Source organism: Primulina tabacum, chromosome 13 (genome assembly GCF_025594145.1).
Source record: "Primulina tabacum isolate GXHZ01 chromosome 13, ASM2559414v2, whole genome shotgun sequence".
NCBI lineage: Eukaryota > Viridiplantae > Streptophyta > Magnoliopsida > Lamiales > Gesneriaceae > Primulina > Primulina tabacum.
This window is the reverse complement of record NC_134562.1, coordinates 37,918,230-37,933,280: the sequence shown is the minus strand read 5'-3', so window position 1 is coordinate 37,933,280 and position 15,051 is coordinate 37,918,230. Positions and strand designations below refer to the sequence as shown.

The window sequence follows — 15,051 nt, the reverse complement described above, 5'->3', positions numbered from 1 at the left end:
AATGTCGCTCTCACTGGCGCTTTTCTTGATTTGTGCGATTTTAGAACTAACTGTACCGACCACATCATTTGTACACATGCATCCATTAAGAAAACCTTTCTTCTTCTTGTCTGGGCTGATCTTGTTGCTGCTACTGCTTAATGAACTGGTGTTGCTTCCCGTGCTGTTACGGCTCCAGAAATTCTTGCAATTCGTGCTGTTGTTGGGACATCGTGTTTTGAGATCCTGCAATGCCATTTCAGGCGGAGCTGTGACTAAGCCTAGTCGGAAAAGGTTCCATATGGCCGATGATGTTTTCTTGGTGCAGTTCCGGTTGTTTGAATTCACAATTCCAGGTCTGTTTGAAGAGTTTAATCTGGGAGATGGGCTCGGGTGGGAGTGGAATTGGTTCTGCGGGGGCTTCGGCCGCTTATGGTGGGGCTTCGGATGAGTGGCGGCGGAGGAGCTGCCGCTGCTGGATGACTGGTGGCTGCTGCTGATACTGCTGCTTCTGCTGGAATAATATTCCATGGATTCTGACCTGGAAATTGAATCGCTTCCGCAGTACTGTAATAATCCTTTCTCAGAGCTTACAGAATGGCGTAATGGCAGAATTTGGCCCTGGAAAAACACTTCGTCCGCGGCGCACATTTCTGATTCTTTCGACAGAGAGCAGAAATCGAAATCTTCTTGAATTTCAATTGCTCTTAGAGGAATATTACTCGGGCTTTTTTCCTCATCTCTCTCTTTTCTTGAATTCTGAAGCATTGGGAGATCACATAGAGACGGGGCTTCCTCCTCCTCCTCCTCCTCTTCTTCTTGCCGTAAATTAACAATTTTTTCTGTAGAATTCTCCATCTCCACTCAAGAATTCGGTTCGGAATTCAAATATTTCAACTTCTGTCAAGAAAGAAAGAAAGAACTTCACTTCTAATTTATAGTATTACTGTCAACAATTACATTGAGAATTCAAGAAAATGATAGAGAGACAAGTGGAACATAGAGATGAGGAAAAAAAAAGGAGCAAAGGTTTCAGATTAGAGGGAGACTATAGAAGATTAGATTACAAATGGAAATGAATGCAGGCGACCCAAAAATTTTGTACTTTTCTTGTTTGGGAGGAAAGAGAAGTCTTATGGGGCACCTAAGCCGGCTACCCTTTATTTAACTGAGCGTGAATAAATTTCTAGTTCATTGTTATATAACAAAAAGCTTAACTTTTTTCTAGAATCACAATGATTAACAAGCTTATGCCTAAAGTGGGTCGGCCTGGGATTATTTTTTCCCCTTGCTTTATCCAGAGAAATTGAACTGAGAATGGCTTTTAAATTATTAAAAAAACCTGTGGTAACTGTAAAAAACACGGCTTTTGCTAGGTGTGCATGAGAAGAAATTATTCTGTCCACGTACTCCCATTGTCGTGTCTGGTAGGTTTACATGAGTTATTCTATTTGGACTATCTCAACTAAAAACTCACATCCCGAATCCATTTTGGTCATGATACGTGGAGAGAACGCTCCAGATTTATCATATGAGCTGCAATTGGGAATTTTCTTTACATTTTTTTAATGATTGGATTATTTTTTTTAGTGATGATATGTGATGCAAGAATGTTAATCGGTTTACATTTTCAGCGATAATATTTTGATTATCTATATAATTTAAAACTCCAAAAAACTGAAACAATAAAAAAAGATGATCATATGAATCTTTGTGATATTCTCCGCAATGACATGATATTCTCTATTTTAGGGATAAATATTTGTAGATTTATTTTTGCACTTTATCCAAACCATTCTGTAAGAGTAGAAATATTTTATCAACTTTTGTTGATTTCACTTGTCTCGTCACATCAAACTCTCCAGATTTCAAGAAATAAATTGTTGTGGGGTTTGAGATGCGAGATAAGAACTATTGTTGTCTTTTTTTTAAATGAAACTTCAATTCGAAGTTGGTCTGTTAGAATGTTGATGCACGATTATTAATGGAACAGTTAGTGATGTTAGCTGACTAGCACAGGGAAAAATATTAAATTAAACCCGAGACAATATAGAGTCGCTGAAATTTAATATTTGGCAAAGCTTGTGAAATTAAATGATGTTGTAATAACAGTAGTGGTTTTGCCTGTGTGTGTGACAGGTAGGGAATAGCCAGATATGTGTATCATTTAATGGTTCACGGAACCCCGCTTCGTGCCTCAGTTTGTCTTGTGGAAGACATTCGAACACGAGATGATAACGTAGAAGGTATTTTATTCTTTGGATTTTTTTTATCCTGTTTCACTTACTTCTACGTCACATATTTTGGTTATGAGATAAATAGGGTCAAAAGAGGGGTTTTTTTTTATAATTAATTTAAAAATAAAAAAAATTCAAAAATAATTCAAAAAAAATTATTTTACAAAAGTACTTCAATCCGTGACTACAAGACGCGGACTCTCCATGTGGACGAGCGTCCACGCTTACAAAGAACAGACGCTCGTCAACATGGACGAACATCCGTGCTTACAAAGCGCGGACGCTTGTCCACGTATTATTATTATTATTATTATTATTAATTAATTTAATTCGAATAAAAAATATAATATTTAAGTTTTATTATTATTATTATTATTATTTATAATTTTGAATAATTAATTTAATTCGAATGAAAATTATAAAATATAAATATTTATAATATATATTAATTATTAAATATTTTGTATTATTTGGATGAGTGATTGAAAAAATAGAGATATGAGATGATTGAAAGGAAAACGTACATAAAATCAACATTTTAAAAATATGAGATGATTCAAAATATATTTATTGTTCTATTTTAAAAATATGAGAGGATTAAAAGAATTAGAGATATGATAGGATTGAAAATATTTTTTATTTTTAAATTATTGTTCCATTTTAAATTATTGTTCCAAGAAAACGTAAATAAAATCAATTGGTCAAAAAGATATTTTAGGAAGACTCATTTCGAATTCTCTCAAAATTATATAAACACATATTTCATAAAAAAAATTAATTGTAAAACATATAATTATATATAATTATTTTATTATTATTAATATATTTTTAAAAAAAATCAGTCTATAAAAATGAGAAGGCCAACAGTGAAGGAAGCAAGCAAACATTAATAATTATTTGTATAATATATTAATATTGTATTTTTATGTTGTGATTAATATTTTAATTTAATGTTGTGATTGAAATTCAATTAATAATAATAGCTTAAATAGAAAATAAACAATGTATATTTAGGAATATAATGAAAATATTGTAATTCAGTGTAAGTTTTATCGATAATATATGCTAAAGTTAATCATCTTATTGATGTATTGATTAAAGACTAATATTTTTATTCATCTTAATTTTCTCCTTTCAATCCTCTCATATCTATAATTTTTCAATCATTCAACCAAATAATACAAAATATTTAATAATTAGCATATATTATAAATATTTATAATATATGGTAATAATAATAATAATAATATAATATTACGTGAACGAGCGTCGGCGCTTATAGTCTACGTGGAGCGTCCACGCCTACAAGGCGCGGATTGAAGTACTTTTGCAAAATCATTTATTTTTGAATTTTTTTTAATTTTTAAATTAATTATAAAAAAACCCCCAAAAGAGGTCATTCAAATTTTTAAATAAATGATTATGTTTACGAATATAAGATTTATAAAAACTTGTGTGAGACGGTCTCACGAGTCTTATTTTGAGAGACAGATATCTTATTTAGGTTATTCATGAAAAAATATTACTTTTTATGCTAAGAGTATTATTTTTTATTGTGAATATCGGTAGGATTGACCCGTCTCACATATAAAAATTTGTGAGATCTTCTTGTAAAAACCCATTCTATAATATTTATATTGACAAGATTGATTTGATTAGTGAAAAATAATAATTGTGAGATAACAAGACAATAGTTGTACAAATTTATGACTAATAATGGATGGGCCAAGGATGTGTTCATCGGGAAGATTAGACTTTGACAGTACTCCACACGTACACACACTCATTGTTCTTCGCATCTATAGACAGACAAACCAAAATTTAAGTGGCTGATATTTTTCAGTCCGATTCCATATAAGAATAATTCATTTGTATAATCGATCTTCTGATCGTTTAGAAAATATTTCTGAAATATATTTAAAATGTTTTGTAATAATATTCTTATAATCTAGAACAACATGCTCAATTTAATCATATTATAGTTCTATATATTTTTATTTTAAATTCAAATGATTAATTGAACATGTTTTTATTAAAATATAAGGTGAATAACAGTCGATCAATATCAATTCTATATTTGACATGCAAATCGAAATTTTTTACTACATCAATCTCAATTATATAAATACATGTTTATTTCACACAGATTAAGAAATTAATTGGAAATAAGAATTTTACTAACAATTTTCCATTTTTATTTTATTTAATGTGTATTTATATAAATGGTTAGTTATATTTCTGATAATTGGTTAACTACAAGCTTCAAATTAAATAGAATATTTATTAGAAAAATAATATAAAAATATAATTGAGTCGGAAGAATACAAATAGGCCTTTTAAATGGGCCTAATTTATTTAATATTTATCAGGGCCAGTAGTTTGCAGGTTACGAGCCCACGAAAAGTTTAAAGTTCATTTTATGTATTAGACAGACTTGTTTTCTTGTACAGCAGCGGAAATCCAACGTGGAAGAAAATAGCATGGCAAAATGATATTTTTAGTAGAACTTGTGTTCTATATTCAATTCATTAGTTGACAAAAACTTACGTGAGATGGTCTCATAGGATTATGAGATAGATCTTTTATTTGGGTTATCCATGAAAAAATATTATTTTTTATGTTAAAAGTATTATTTTTTATTATGAATATCGATATGGTTGACTCGTCTCACAGATAAAACTTGGTGAGATCGTCTCATAATATATAGACTCTAATTAGTTAACCATCATGTTGTATTTGGATTTGATTTGAAAAATTAATTTGAAAATGACACTTCTTTTGCATATTTCAACAATTTTTTTTCCTTTTTCTACTTAATCGTGCCTAACTTTTAACTATTAATGTGCGATAAAGTCTGGCATTTCAAATTAATAGGTGGGGATAAATCAAATTCAGATTTATCAATCTGATTTTTCTCGATTTAAGTCCAAAATCATTTATACCAAAACAAAAACACAGGATTCACCTAGAAATCACGAAGCACTGAGTCTGCCTTTAAATTCCACAAGAATCTCACTTTCATGAAGTCCAATTATTGTTTTCAATTGATCGCAACTGACATTCACGATAATGAAGATCAAAGGAAGCAAATTCAGCGGAGGAACTCGGACGAAATTAGGGTTGCCGTGGATTTTCCTCCTTTGTCTCTCCTGCTTCCTCGCCGGTTTTTCTGGTTCATATCTTTTTTCGAACCAGGTCAGTATGTACATACTCATTTTGAGAAAATGAGTGTCTTTGAAGTATGGAGTGTTAAATGTGTATATGCGGTACATGTTGGTGCTGTGTATGCTTGATCGTCCTTATTTACTTGCGTGAGATAGGAGATGCCTAGGCCGCCGCAGCGGAGCATGGAGGAAGAGAAGTTGGGATTTAAGGCTCTGCCACATGGAGAATCCGGTGAAGAGTCCGTTGCGACGATCCCCTTTCAGGTATGTTTCAATTCCCTTTTTTTGTTCTTTTTTGCGTTATGGGTTTGAATCGACAGAAGTTTCACAATGCAGTGGCGGTCTTTTCTGATATTTGTTTTCTTATATGATTTTATATGGATTTTAGTTTGAATAGATACAAATAGCAGGACCACGGGATGAATGAATTGGTGGTGTGTGCCGGGAGGAATAATTTTTTATCAGGATTTAACAGAAAATGATGGTTAAAACAAACAAGATGGTAAATTTAAAAGGCAAAAACTTATATGTGTACGTATGTACGTTTTACAAGCTTATTTGAGTAAGCTTGTATAATGTATATAACTTTCCAGTGAGGGCTTTAGGTTTCGAAGACCAAACCTCGCTGTAGAATGTAGACAAAAGAATTTGAAACTAATGGTTTTTGGGTCCAGGAGATTCATCATCGAAATTTTGCTGGAAGGAAAATTATGAGATTATGATAAATCCTTGAGTTTTTTAAATTGATGAGTTAACGAATTCCATCGAATGATTGTATCATATTTTGTGCGGGATTTGCTAGTTTCTGGTTTAATAAACTTTAGATCATGTGAAAAAACAAACTTATATATTTCATACATGATCATTATCACCTACTGTCTTAGAATAGCAAAAATTGGAGGATAATTTAAATATAAACTGAAAAGAAAGAAATAAACTTGCGATGAAGATAAATATATGCAGTTACTCAACTCTTTGATGTGAAGCAGTTTGATGGCTGCAAGTCTGACACAGTTTTCATCCTTCCTTGCTATTTTATATAATTATTATGTTTTATCATGTCTATCATGTTTCTTCAACTCTAACTGTAGATTCTGAGATGGAGTCCTCGTGCATTATACTTCCCAAATTTTGCGACTGCAGAACAATGTCAAAGCATTATCCAAATGGCCAAGCTGCATCTCAAGCCATCATCCTTAGCTCTACGTGAAGGAGAAACAGCGGAAAGTACTCAGGGAATTAGGACGAGGTGATTTGATTACACATGCATCTGTATTCTAAGTGGTGGAGTAAGGAAGCTGTATATGGTCGTATGTTTTGCCTCTCTTTCATTTCACCTCTTGTGTATTTGTTTTATTTTCTTTTGTTACTAGTTCTGGCATGTTTATGAGCTCATCTGATGACAAAACTGGAATCCTGGATCAGATTGAAACAAAAATTGCTAAAGCAACGATGATCCCTAAGAATCATGGAGAGGTGGTTTTGTTTTAAGCTAGATTAATTTTTTTTCTCTATGTAGTCTTTATTATTCAAAATCTCTAACTAAACCAACAGAAATCACGATTTCAGTTTATCTCCACGGTTTTCCTGATAATGGCCTTGCATCATGTTTCAGGCTTTTAATGTCTTACGATATGAGATTGGACAGAGATACCATTCACATTATGATGCTTTCAATCCAGCTGAATATGGTCCACAGAAGAGCCAAAGGGTAACGAAAGCCAGAGAATATGTTTTTCTTGAGTTCTTTACTGTTAGAGATGTTCTGGTGCCCAACTCACAAAAACTGGAAACCTAGTGATATTTGTATCGAAGAATCCACATGTTGTTCATCATATAAAAACTTATGACTTCCCATTTGTATTCTCTGGGATAATTCTGAAGAACTGCCATATTAATGAAAATAATCATAAATAACCTTTATATTTTTCATGTGATAGTTCATCGTTCTGCTAACTGCCAAAATGTTCAGTTTCCTTACAAAAAGAGTTAAAACTTACCCTGGTAAAATTTTGTTGTCATCAATCTCAATATTTTGTTTATGTTCATTTTCGTTTGCAATGTTTTTAATCATTTTCTTTTTGACGGCACAGCTGACCATTTTATCCACACAAAATCACTGATTCATTTCCATGGGCTTTTTGATGCGACAATTGTTTCTCCTTTGTTGTCTGTGCTCTTACTAGTTTACTACTTTTATTAACTCTTTACTGCGAACTTGTTCAGATTGCTTCGTTCTTGTTGTATCTATCTGATGTTCAAGAAGGAGGAGAAACCATGTTTCCTTTCGAGGTAATGTTCTCTACTTTTCTAGCTTTAATTCCCTCCGGTGGCCATGTACCCCCTCGAGTTGCCGATTGCTATATGTAACAAAATGCTTTTTGATGTACAGAATGGACAAAACATGAATTCCAATTACAATTTTCGTCAATGTATTGGTCTGAAAGTTAAACCCCGAAGGGGCGATGGACTTTTATTCTACTCACTGTTCCCGAATAGCACTATTGATCTTGTAAGTAAAACTTAGACATCTGCATTAGGATCCATTCTTCCGTAGAAAGCAATTTCGTGTTTTTTGAGAGCGTAACATGCTGATGAGCTTACATCGCTGGTGAAGATTCATTTGTTTTCCTCATATTTATGTATCACAGCATATCGAGACAATCTTCATTTTTTTTACCTCATATTTATGTATCACAGCATTTCGAAATATTACGAACTGGTGCATTTTGCTATGTTTGGTGTACAGACGTCTCTCCATGGGAGCTGCCCAGTAATCAAAGGTGAAAAATGGGTGGCGACCAAGTGGATCAGGAACCAAGAACGGGACGTTAATGATTATTAATGTATACAAGGAGCTTGGCATTTATGAGAAATCAGTAGGGAGAACTTTTGGCCGTGCATAGGGTACAGGAAACATACATTTTTTCTCAATAATAAGTAGACAACTAGCCAAAGTTTATTCATGCGTGGAACTTTCACAAACTCCTCCCCCACTTGGAAATAAAATTTTAAGCTACATGTGAGGGGTGATTTACCTGCATGATTAGATATTCTGTTTATGATTGCGATTGAAAATATATAGAAAACACATAGTAAACCAAGAGAACATATCTGAATCATAATGGCATCGGCCAAAATCAGATTGAGGAGAGGGCGATTAAATCACAGACCATGAACTATTTTCGGAACCCAAGTGGCCAACTAGGTCGACTATGATGGTTTGATTGGATTCGAGTGACATTTACAGGGATAAGAAGGCATTGTGAGAAATAACAATTAACAAATCAATGTTGATGGTCGATTGATCATCTAAAATTCTCTATGAAAAGCACCAACTTCTCGTTGGAACAAATGTCTTATTTCGTAGTCTCTCCTCCTCGGTAAAAACTAATATAAACAAACAGGGAATGCATGTTATATGGATTGCAGCATACTAATACAATCAAGCCAATAAAATCAACAAATATTTTACTTTCTTGGTCTCAGAACAGCAATCTATTCCTCGTTTTCAAAAAAAAAAAAAAAAAAAAAAAGAAGGAAAAAAAAAAACAGCAATCTATCCCTTGCCATCCCCAGGAAGTTAGAGAAACCACTACCACCAATTGCTCTTGGCATATTCACCTGAAAGTAAAAAACAACTAGTTAATAAGAAATAACTAATCAAAATCTCGTAATGGTGGCGTAATGATTTTAATATAACATGATAGCTAAGAAAAGAAAGAAAAAGATAACCATTGAGGCATTACTTTTGATCATCTATTTCGGTCAAAAATTATTTTTGCCAACATATATTTGACTGACTAACATATTTACTTAGAAGATATCTAGATTAACACGGTTGTGGAGTGATTCGCTAAGTCAGGTTTTCCAGAGGACGCCTCGTCAATCCTTACCCTGTATAGGTTATAGAGACTCTTCCCAGTGCCATGAACTAGGATCAGTAGTATAATAATACGAGAAAAATATGATAACAATGGAAGGGAAGGGTGTAAGATCCATTGTTTGCTAAGTTTTGTCCTCATATGCCAAGTTGGCAACTAAGGATGTATGCATATTCCTTATCTTCCCTTCTTTCTAAATCAACCTACCAAATTATCAAATCTACCAGCAGAACAGTTCAAATTGATACACTTCACCTTTGAATTTCTTTCCCTTTTTCCCCCTCTTTTACCTCTTTTCCTTTAGGTTTTGTCAGGGGTTTGGATGGCAGCATTAAGGTCATGATTTTAGACCAACGCAGAACATGGTTCTTTTCCCCTAACAATATATCAAGATTCAAAGAGATATCACTTGTTCACCTACTGCATCATTTTTTCCACATCCCATCAAATAGTTCAGTAATCGGACCCCATATACATCCTTTTTTAAGCAAAACCTTATGCGCTCAAGAGATCAAATAATGTACCTTAAATTTAAGATCAAACTTCATATTTATCAGGCTGAGACGATCTCTTGTCATCCACAGAAGTTACTTATATCTTGTGTATATTCGGTACCTTCACCATATCATAGAGAAATTTCAGAACACTGACATAGTAGTGAAAAAAACACTAAAATAATAAGAGGTCATTGAATGCGAGTATAAGGAGATTTTAAATAGAGACAATCTCATCCACCTTCCACTCGGGAACTTGTTCGGATAAAATGTTGATATACTTCTCCATCGCCGTTTCTCTGCTCATGTTACCTAGCTTCTTCCAGGCGTTCCTGTCACATTACGAATTATTTCATTAGTCAATTCACTTTAAAGCCTTAGGCTCCTATTAAATATATAACCACAAAATGAGAACCAGATTTCTGTAGTACGGTAGACCAAGAATCCCATTAAAACCTCTACAAAGGATACAATACAATCGTATATGACACTTTATAAAACGTCCAAAAGCTCCTTTCTTACTAGCGCATTAACTTGACCATGACAACAATTTCAATCTACCCAGCAAACCCTCATGAACCATTATCTGCCTGAGCATTGAGTACCCAACTACTCACTTTTCTTGAATAAAGATATTCTACATCAATCCGACATGTTTCATCTTTAGTTTCACGTGAAAATACGAGTTCAGAAACAAATTTAAGAACAATTTAATGTCCACTGCATATACATTACATAAAGTTAAGACAACAGAGTTTCAAATATCAAACCAAAGGATCCAAATAAAAAATTTTCTTGAAAAACAAAGAAAATTTAAACAGCATACCACTTGGCTCTAGCAGAAACCTTCAATGCCATAGGTTGTGATCCATAACAAACCCCTTCAAGAGCAATTCTCTGAAGCCCATGTAACTGCAATTTCACATCTCCATTTACGTGATCAGCATTATTCTTAGAATTAACAAAAAACACAGCTTTACCAAAAGTCTTCTCTAATTCAGTTCTCTCTATTCCCTCCCAATCTTCAAAATCTCCCTTGGCAACTTCATCATCTTCCTCATTGATATCCATATTACAACTCAAGATTTCACCTTTGTTGTTTCCATTAGTACCCAACGTCGCACTGCAAAAATTTGATTTTTCAGAGCTTGAAGAAACCCCATAACTTTCTGCTTCTGCAAGTTCTTGTATTTCTTCGGAACCCACCCTTTCAAAAATTCCAGAAACTTCAAGTTTTTCACCGCCGTCAACAGCACCCCCGCCTTTCTCCTCTTCTCGATCGTCACTCTCTTCCACTGTGCAAGACCCATCTCCAATTCTGCTATAAGAATGACAAAGCAAACTACTTTTTTGTTCTACGTCGTCGCTATTTTTCCCGTCATCTCGAACTGATTCGATAGTGTTGATGATAAAAAACACCAGTACAGAGAAGCCCACGACGAATAATAGTAAAAGCTGCACCAAATCCATGGGGGATAGTACCAAAAGACCGAAAAAGTGATCCTTGAAAGTAGAGAGAAATCTTGGAGCTGGTCTTACGTTGATTTTTTTTTAAATTTTTTTTATTAATATTATATAGTATTAAGAGTTTGAGTGGATTTATGATAGGATATTCTCTTCTTGAAGAGGTAGAGTTACGTCTCGTTTAGGATTCGTTAGTGTTTCACGGTGTGCGGGAGTTGTACGAAGACGACTTCCCAACAACCTCGTGTATGTTCTCCTAATCTTTAAATTCCATGGTAAAAATTAGTTTTATTAAATTTACAAATTTTACCAAAATTAGGTGAAAAAACAGTCGTTGGGTTTCATTATTAAAATATTCTAAATATTATAAATTTAATCTATATAATATACATGCGGGTGCTGAGGTAGCGAATATTCTTGGATTCCGTCGGTGCAAAATCTCAAATAACATAAAATATATATTAATTAACTATCTAAATGTTTGAATTTTGTTTATAATATTCGTAAAAGCAAAATTAATTATCTTTCTGAAGAGTGTGAGTCATATCTTCGTATAGGTTCAGTTCATGCAAAGTACAAACTAAGGATTCAAATTTTATTTTAACATATGAAATTCATAAAAACGTGCTCAAGTGGACCATTAAATCTAATACATATTTTGATTATAATTAATAATGGAATCTTATATATGTTATAATAAAATAATATTAAAAATATTAACTTTTATATGTAATAATTAATTTATTGTTAAACATAGTATTTCTTTTTCTTTTTATAATTCAACAAGCATGTCAATATTGTACATATTAAATTATGGAAAAACAGTTTGAGAAAATCAATTCAAATTAGAAATTTTTTTCCAATAAAACATCTTGCACAAAACAAATTTTAAAAATAAAACTACTACTTGTTGTTCATAAATTGGACTAATTCTTCCACTTTCTATTTAGCATGCTAATTTAGTTATCTAAGTTTAATTTAAGGGAGCATTTGTAATCATTATTTAAGAAGTGATTATTGACTTTTGACTTTAAAAAAATAAATTTAGCGTAACATAGATTGTACATTAGTTTTTGTTTTATTTAATTGAAATTCAAAAACCGATGAGATGTTGATTCTGTTTTTTTTAAAATCATTATGATAAAAATTTAATATTAAAATCATTTATTTATCAGTTATTTCTCATTTCTAATTTTAAACTTTTTATTTTTATTTTCAAACATTACTCCTGATTTAATCTACAAATTTAATCACTTCTACAAAATCATATATTTTGCAAATACTCAAGTCTATTACTTTATCCCACACAAACAATTAATAAAGTTGAATTTAAACTGTAACTTTTGAATAAAAGTTAAAAATGAATATTATACATTAACATCCTCTACATTTTATGTATCTGAAACCAAACTCGTTATTATTTTTACACTTGATAAAAAAAATTGAATGTAAAATACATAAATATAAAAAAGAACGCAAATAACCCAATTAAAAATCGTGTCACTGCAACTTGGAAATTGACTCGGGCAAGTCAATGGCTAGTATAATTACGAGAGATCATTTTAGTCAAATAAAAAAGAGTAGCAATTAAATTAAATAGGGTAAAATTAAATTTGTATGTCATGAAATTAAATAATACAGGTGAAGTGGGGTAACTAATTTTTGGAGTATAAACATCGCTCTTTTTATTTTCATTTTCTTTTATATAGATATATAGCACCGACACCACCTTCGTAATTGATATCAATAATGAAATGTAAAAGGAGAGTGTCCCATCCCTCTGCTGCCTTCTTATCTTACATATATTATATATATAAAATTGGAAGATTGATGTCAAGCTGGTTGGCTCGGCTTTGTCAAGTCCAGTTTTATTGGCATCACATTATAAGTACTGGAAACTGATGCATATGTAACGTACGTTGTTGATTCAATATATCACCCAAGTCAACATACCCCAGAAGCCACAAGCTCGTGCAGTTAGTTCATCAACCAAGTTCTCATGCTACAACAAAATGTTTCGATCCATTATTGTACAATATCAGCACATGACGCAGCCCATGTTCTTGCTTCCTATGGTTTAGGGGGGTTGGGTTGGGTTGGGGGAGGGTCTTTTCTTTGTAAAGATTGTTTGTCCACCTTTTCTCACTCCTTTTGTAAAACATAACTTTGATGATTAATGATTAATGAAATGTTATTTCATTCAATAAATAACTATATATCGAGTTAAATAATTAATATAACCTGTTTTAAATCTCTAAATCCAAACATGAATTTGTGTTTAATTCTTATAAAGGAAAAAATGTTTCTACACTATTTGATAGTATAAAGGTGTAGCCACTTGCTATTGCATTCATTATAACAAAATAGCTGCACAATCAAATACTGTTACGATCAACACGTTCATTTTTAAATAATCTGATAGAAAATCCGTTCCCAGTTCAAACAAAGATACCAGGAGCCGTACGTTATTTATTCACGTGGAAAATTTCTATACTCTCTTGGCTATATATTTTTTCGCGGATAAAAATAAGTATAAAACCTTAAAATTATAGTATTAATATATGATATTTTTGTACTTACTCTTTTTAGATTTGATACAAAATATAAGATTTTGAGTATAAAATGAGAACAACTTTATTAACAACATTTGCTACACTTGTTGTTACAAGTAAAACCAAAGTCATTTAATGAAAACATTTTTAAATAGAAGAAGAAGTGACATATGAGCTTGAGTTTCTGAACATCCATTAAAATCCTTGTGTCATTTACATTACGCATTTATTTTCATTTATTTATCTTTTGTAGTTGTTGGTACTTGCTGAAATGATCTTTTAAATATATATTTATCATTAGCAATATTGGTCTGTCCGCACTTTCACCTTTTAGTGGTTCAGTAAACTTACTGTTCAAGGATACTTGTTTTAGCATCCTGAAAACGATTAGAACAACTCACTTTTTTTAAAAAAAAAATTTACATAATTTATTAACCCTCCTCCTCTAAACTCTATTTCAATCCCAACACATCCCGAGATTCATTGACTATAAAGAGAGCCAACACAATGAACGTTACAACAACGCCTGAAGTGTAGCGCTGAATAAACCGCTCATTTCTATGGCTTTATTTTACTTTGATTGATAATAGTTAAAGGCAGTATAGAAAAGAATTTTTGTTAGATCCGTGGCAGTTTAATTCGCCTGTTCAAATATCCCTGGATTTTAAGTGACATGACTCATCGTTAACCACATAATTTAGCAAAAGTCCCGAGCCATTGATGTTATTTTTTCAACCCTAAAAGTGATGTGAACATGAAATAAAATAAGATTTTATTTTTTCCACACCTCAAGAAAATTGGTTTAACAGTATAAATATTTAATAGAACATGGAATGTCGGGGGATCCCCACATCCAGATCTTGATCAATCATAAATAAAGAAAAAGTATTATATTTCTCATCCACCTCATTGAATGTTTTCTATTACCAAACCTTATTAAATATAAATATAAATGTTGTGATCCAATTATTACGCGAGTGAATAGGAATATTTATGAGATATAATTTCTTTTTTATTTATTATTTTTCGGTTAACATCAATACCGTGTATAAGTTTGTAAATTTGGATTGAGTAATATTTTAGTTTTATTTATATTTATATAATTAAAAAATATGAATAATAAATGATGCATGTTTGTTCGAAATCATCTACAGGAATTAATTCTATTTCACATTTTTGGTGGGCCATTCACTTCCATTATTTGATAAAAGTTAATTTAGAAAACAGGTCCTATCAATCACCACTCGTGACAAGTTTCAATAATTTTTTTATTGTTT

The 15,051-nt window shown here is 32.0% G+C and overlaps 2 protein-coding genes across 4 annotated transcripts; one reads left to right on the top strand and one right to left on the bottom strand.

The window, feature by feature from the left end:
• Positions 1-5,070: 5,070 nt before the first annotated feature.
• Positions 5,071-8,411, top strand: LOC142523285 (putative prolyl 4-hydroxylase 9). Its single transcript, XM_075627023.1, has 8 exons — positions 5,071-5,411; positions 5,537-5,644; positions 6,472-6,629; positions 6,754-6,856; positions 6,996-7,091; positions 7,607-7,672; positions 7,773-7,892; positions 8,130-8,411. The coding sequence occupies exons 1-8, from the start codon at positions 5,286-5,288 to the stop codon at positions 8,223-8,225; spliced, it is 873 nt and encodes a 290-aa protein (XP_075483138.1). The 5' UTR covers positions 5,071-5,285; the 3' UTR covers positions 8,226-8,411.
• Positions 8,412-8,776: 365 nt separating this feature from the next.
• Positions 8,777-11,423, bottom strand: LOC142523262 (uncharacterized). 3 transcript variants are annotated; one of them, XR_012814611.1, is made up of 4 exons: positions 10,585-11,423; positions 10,000-10,090; positions 9,789-9,879; positions 8,777-9,004 (listed from the first exon to the last, which is right to left on the bottom strand). XR_012814611.1 is itself a non-coding variant. In XM_075626994.1 (3 exons), the coding sequence occupies exons 1-3, from the start codon at positions 11,226-11,228 to the stop codon at positions 9,856-9,858; spliced, it is 768 nt and encodes a 255-aa protein (XP_075483109.1). In that variant the 5' UTR covers positions 11,229-11,423; the 3' UTR covers positions 9,440-9,855. The 3 variants fall into 3 exon arrangements, 2 of the variants coding, with proteins under 2 accessions (XP_075483109.1, XP_075483110.1); XM_075626994.1 differs by lacking the exon at positions 8,777-9,004 and having other exon boundaries at positions 9,440-9,881; positions 9,993-10,090; XM_075626995.1 differs by lacking the exon at positions 8,777-9,004 and having other exon boundaries at positions 9,440-9,879.
• Positions 11,424-15,051: the final 3,628 nt, after the last annotated feature.

What these genes read in the sequence shown, in the direction of transcription:
- LOC142523285 (XM_075627023.1), top strand. Translation starts at nt 5,286, where the DNA reads ATGAAGATCAAAGGAAGCAAATTCAGCGGAGGAACTCGGACGAAATTA. An exon ending in GTCCACAGAAGAGCCAAAGG is followed by an intron (nt 7,092 to 7,606) that starts GTAACGAAAGCC and finishes GAACTTGTTCAG; the next exon opens with ATTGCTTCGTTCTTGTTGTA. An exon ending in AAACCATGTTTCCTTTCGAG is followed by an intron (nt 7,673 to 7,772) that starts GTAATGTTCTCT and finishes TTTGATGTACAG; the next exon opens with AATGGACAAAACATGAATTC.
- LOC142523262 (XM_075626994.1), bottom strand. Translation starts at nt 11,228, where the DNA reads ATGGATTTGGTGCAGCTTTTACTATTATTCGTCGTGGGCTTCTCTGTA. An exon ending in GTTTCTGCTAGAGCCAAGTG is followed by an intron (nt 10,091 to 10,584) that starts GTATGCTGTTTA and finishes GTAATGTGACAG; the next exon opens with GAACGCCTGGAAGAAGCTAG. An exon ending in TCCCGAGTGGAAGGTGGATG is followed by an intron (nt 9,882 to 9,992) that starts AGATTGTCTCTA and finishes ATGATATGGTGA; the next exon opens with AGGTACCGAATATACACAAG.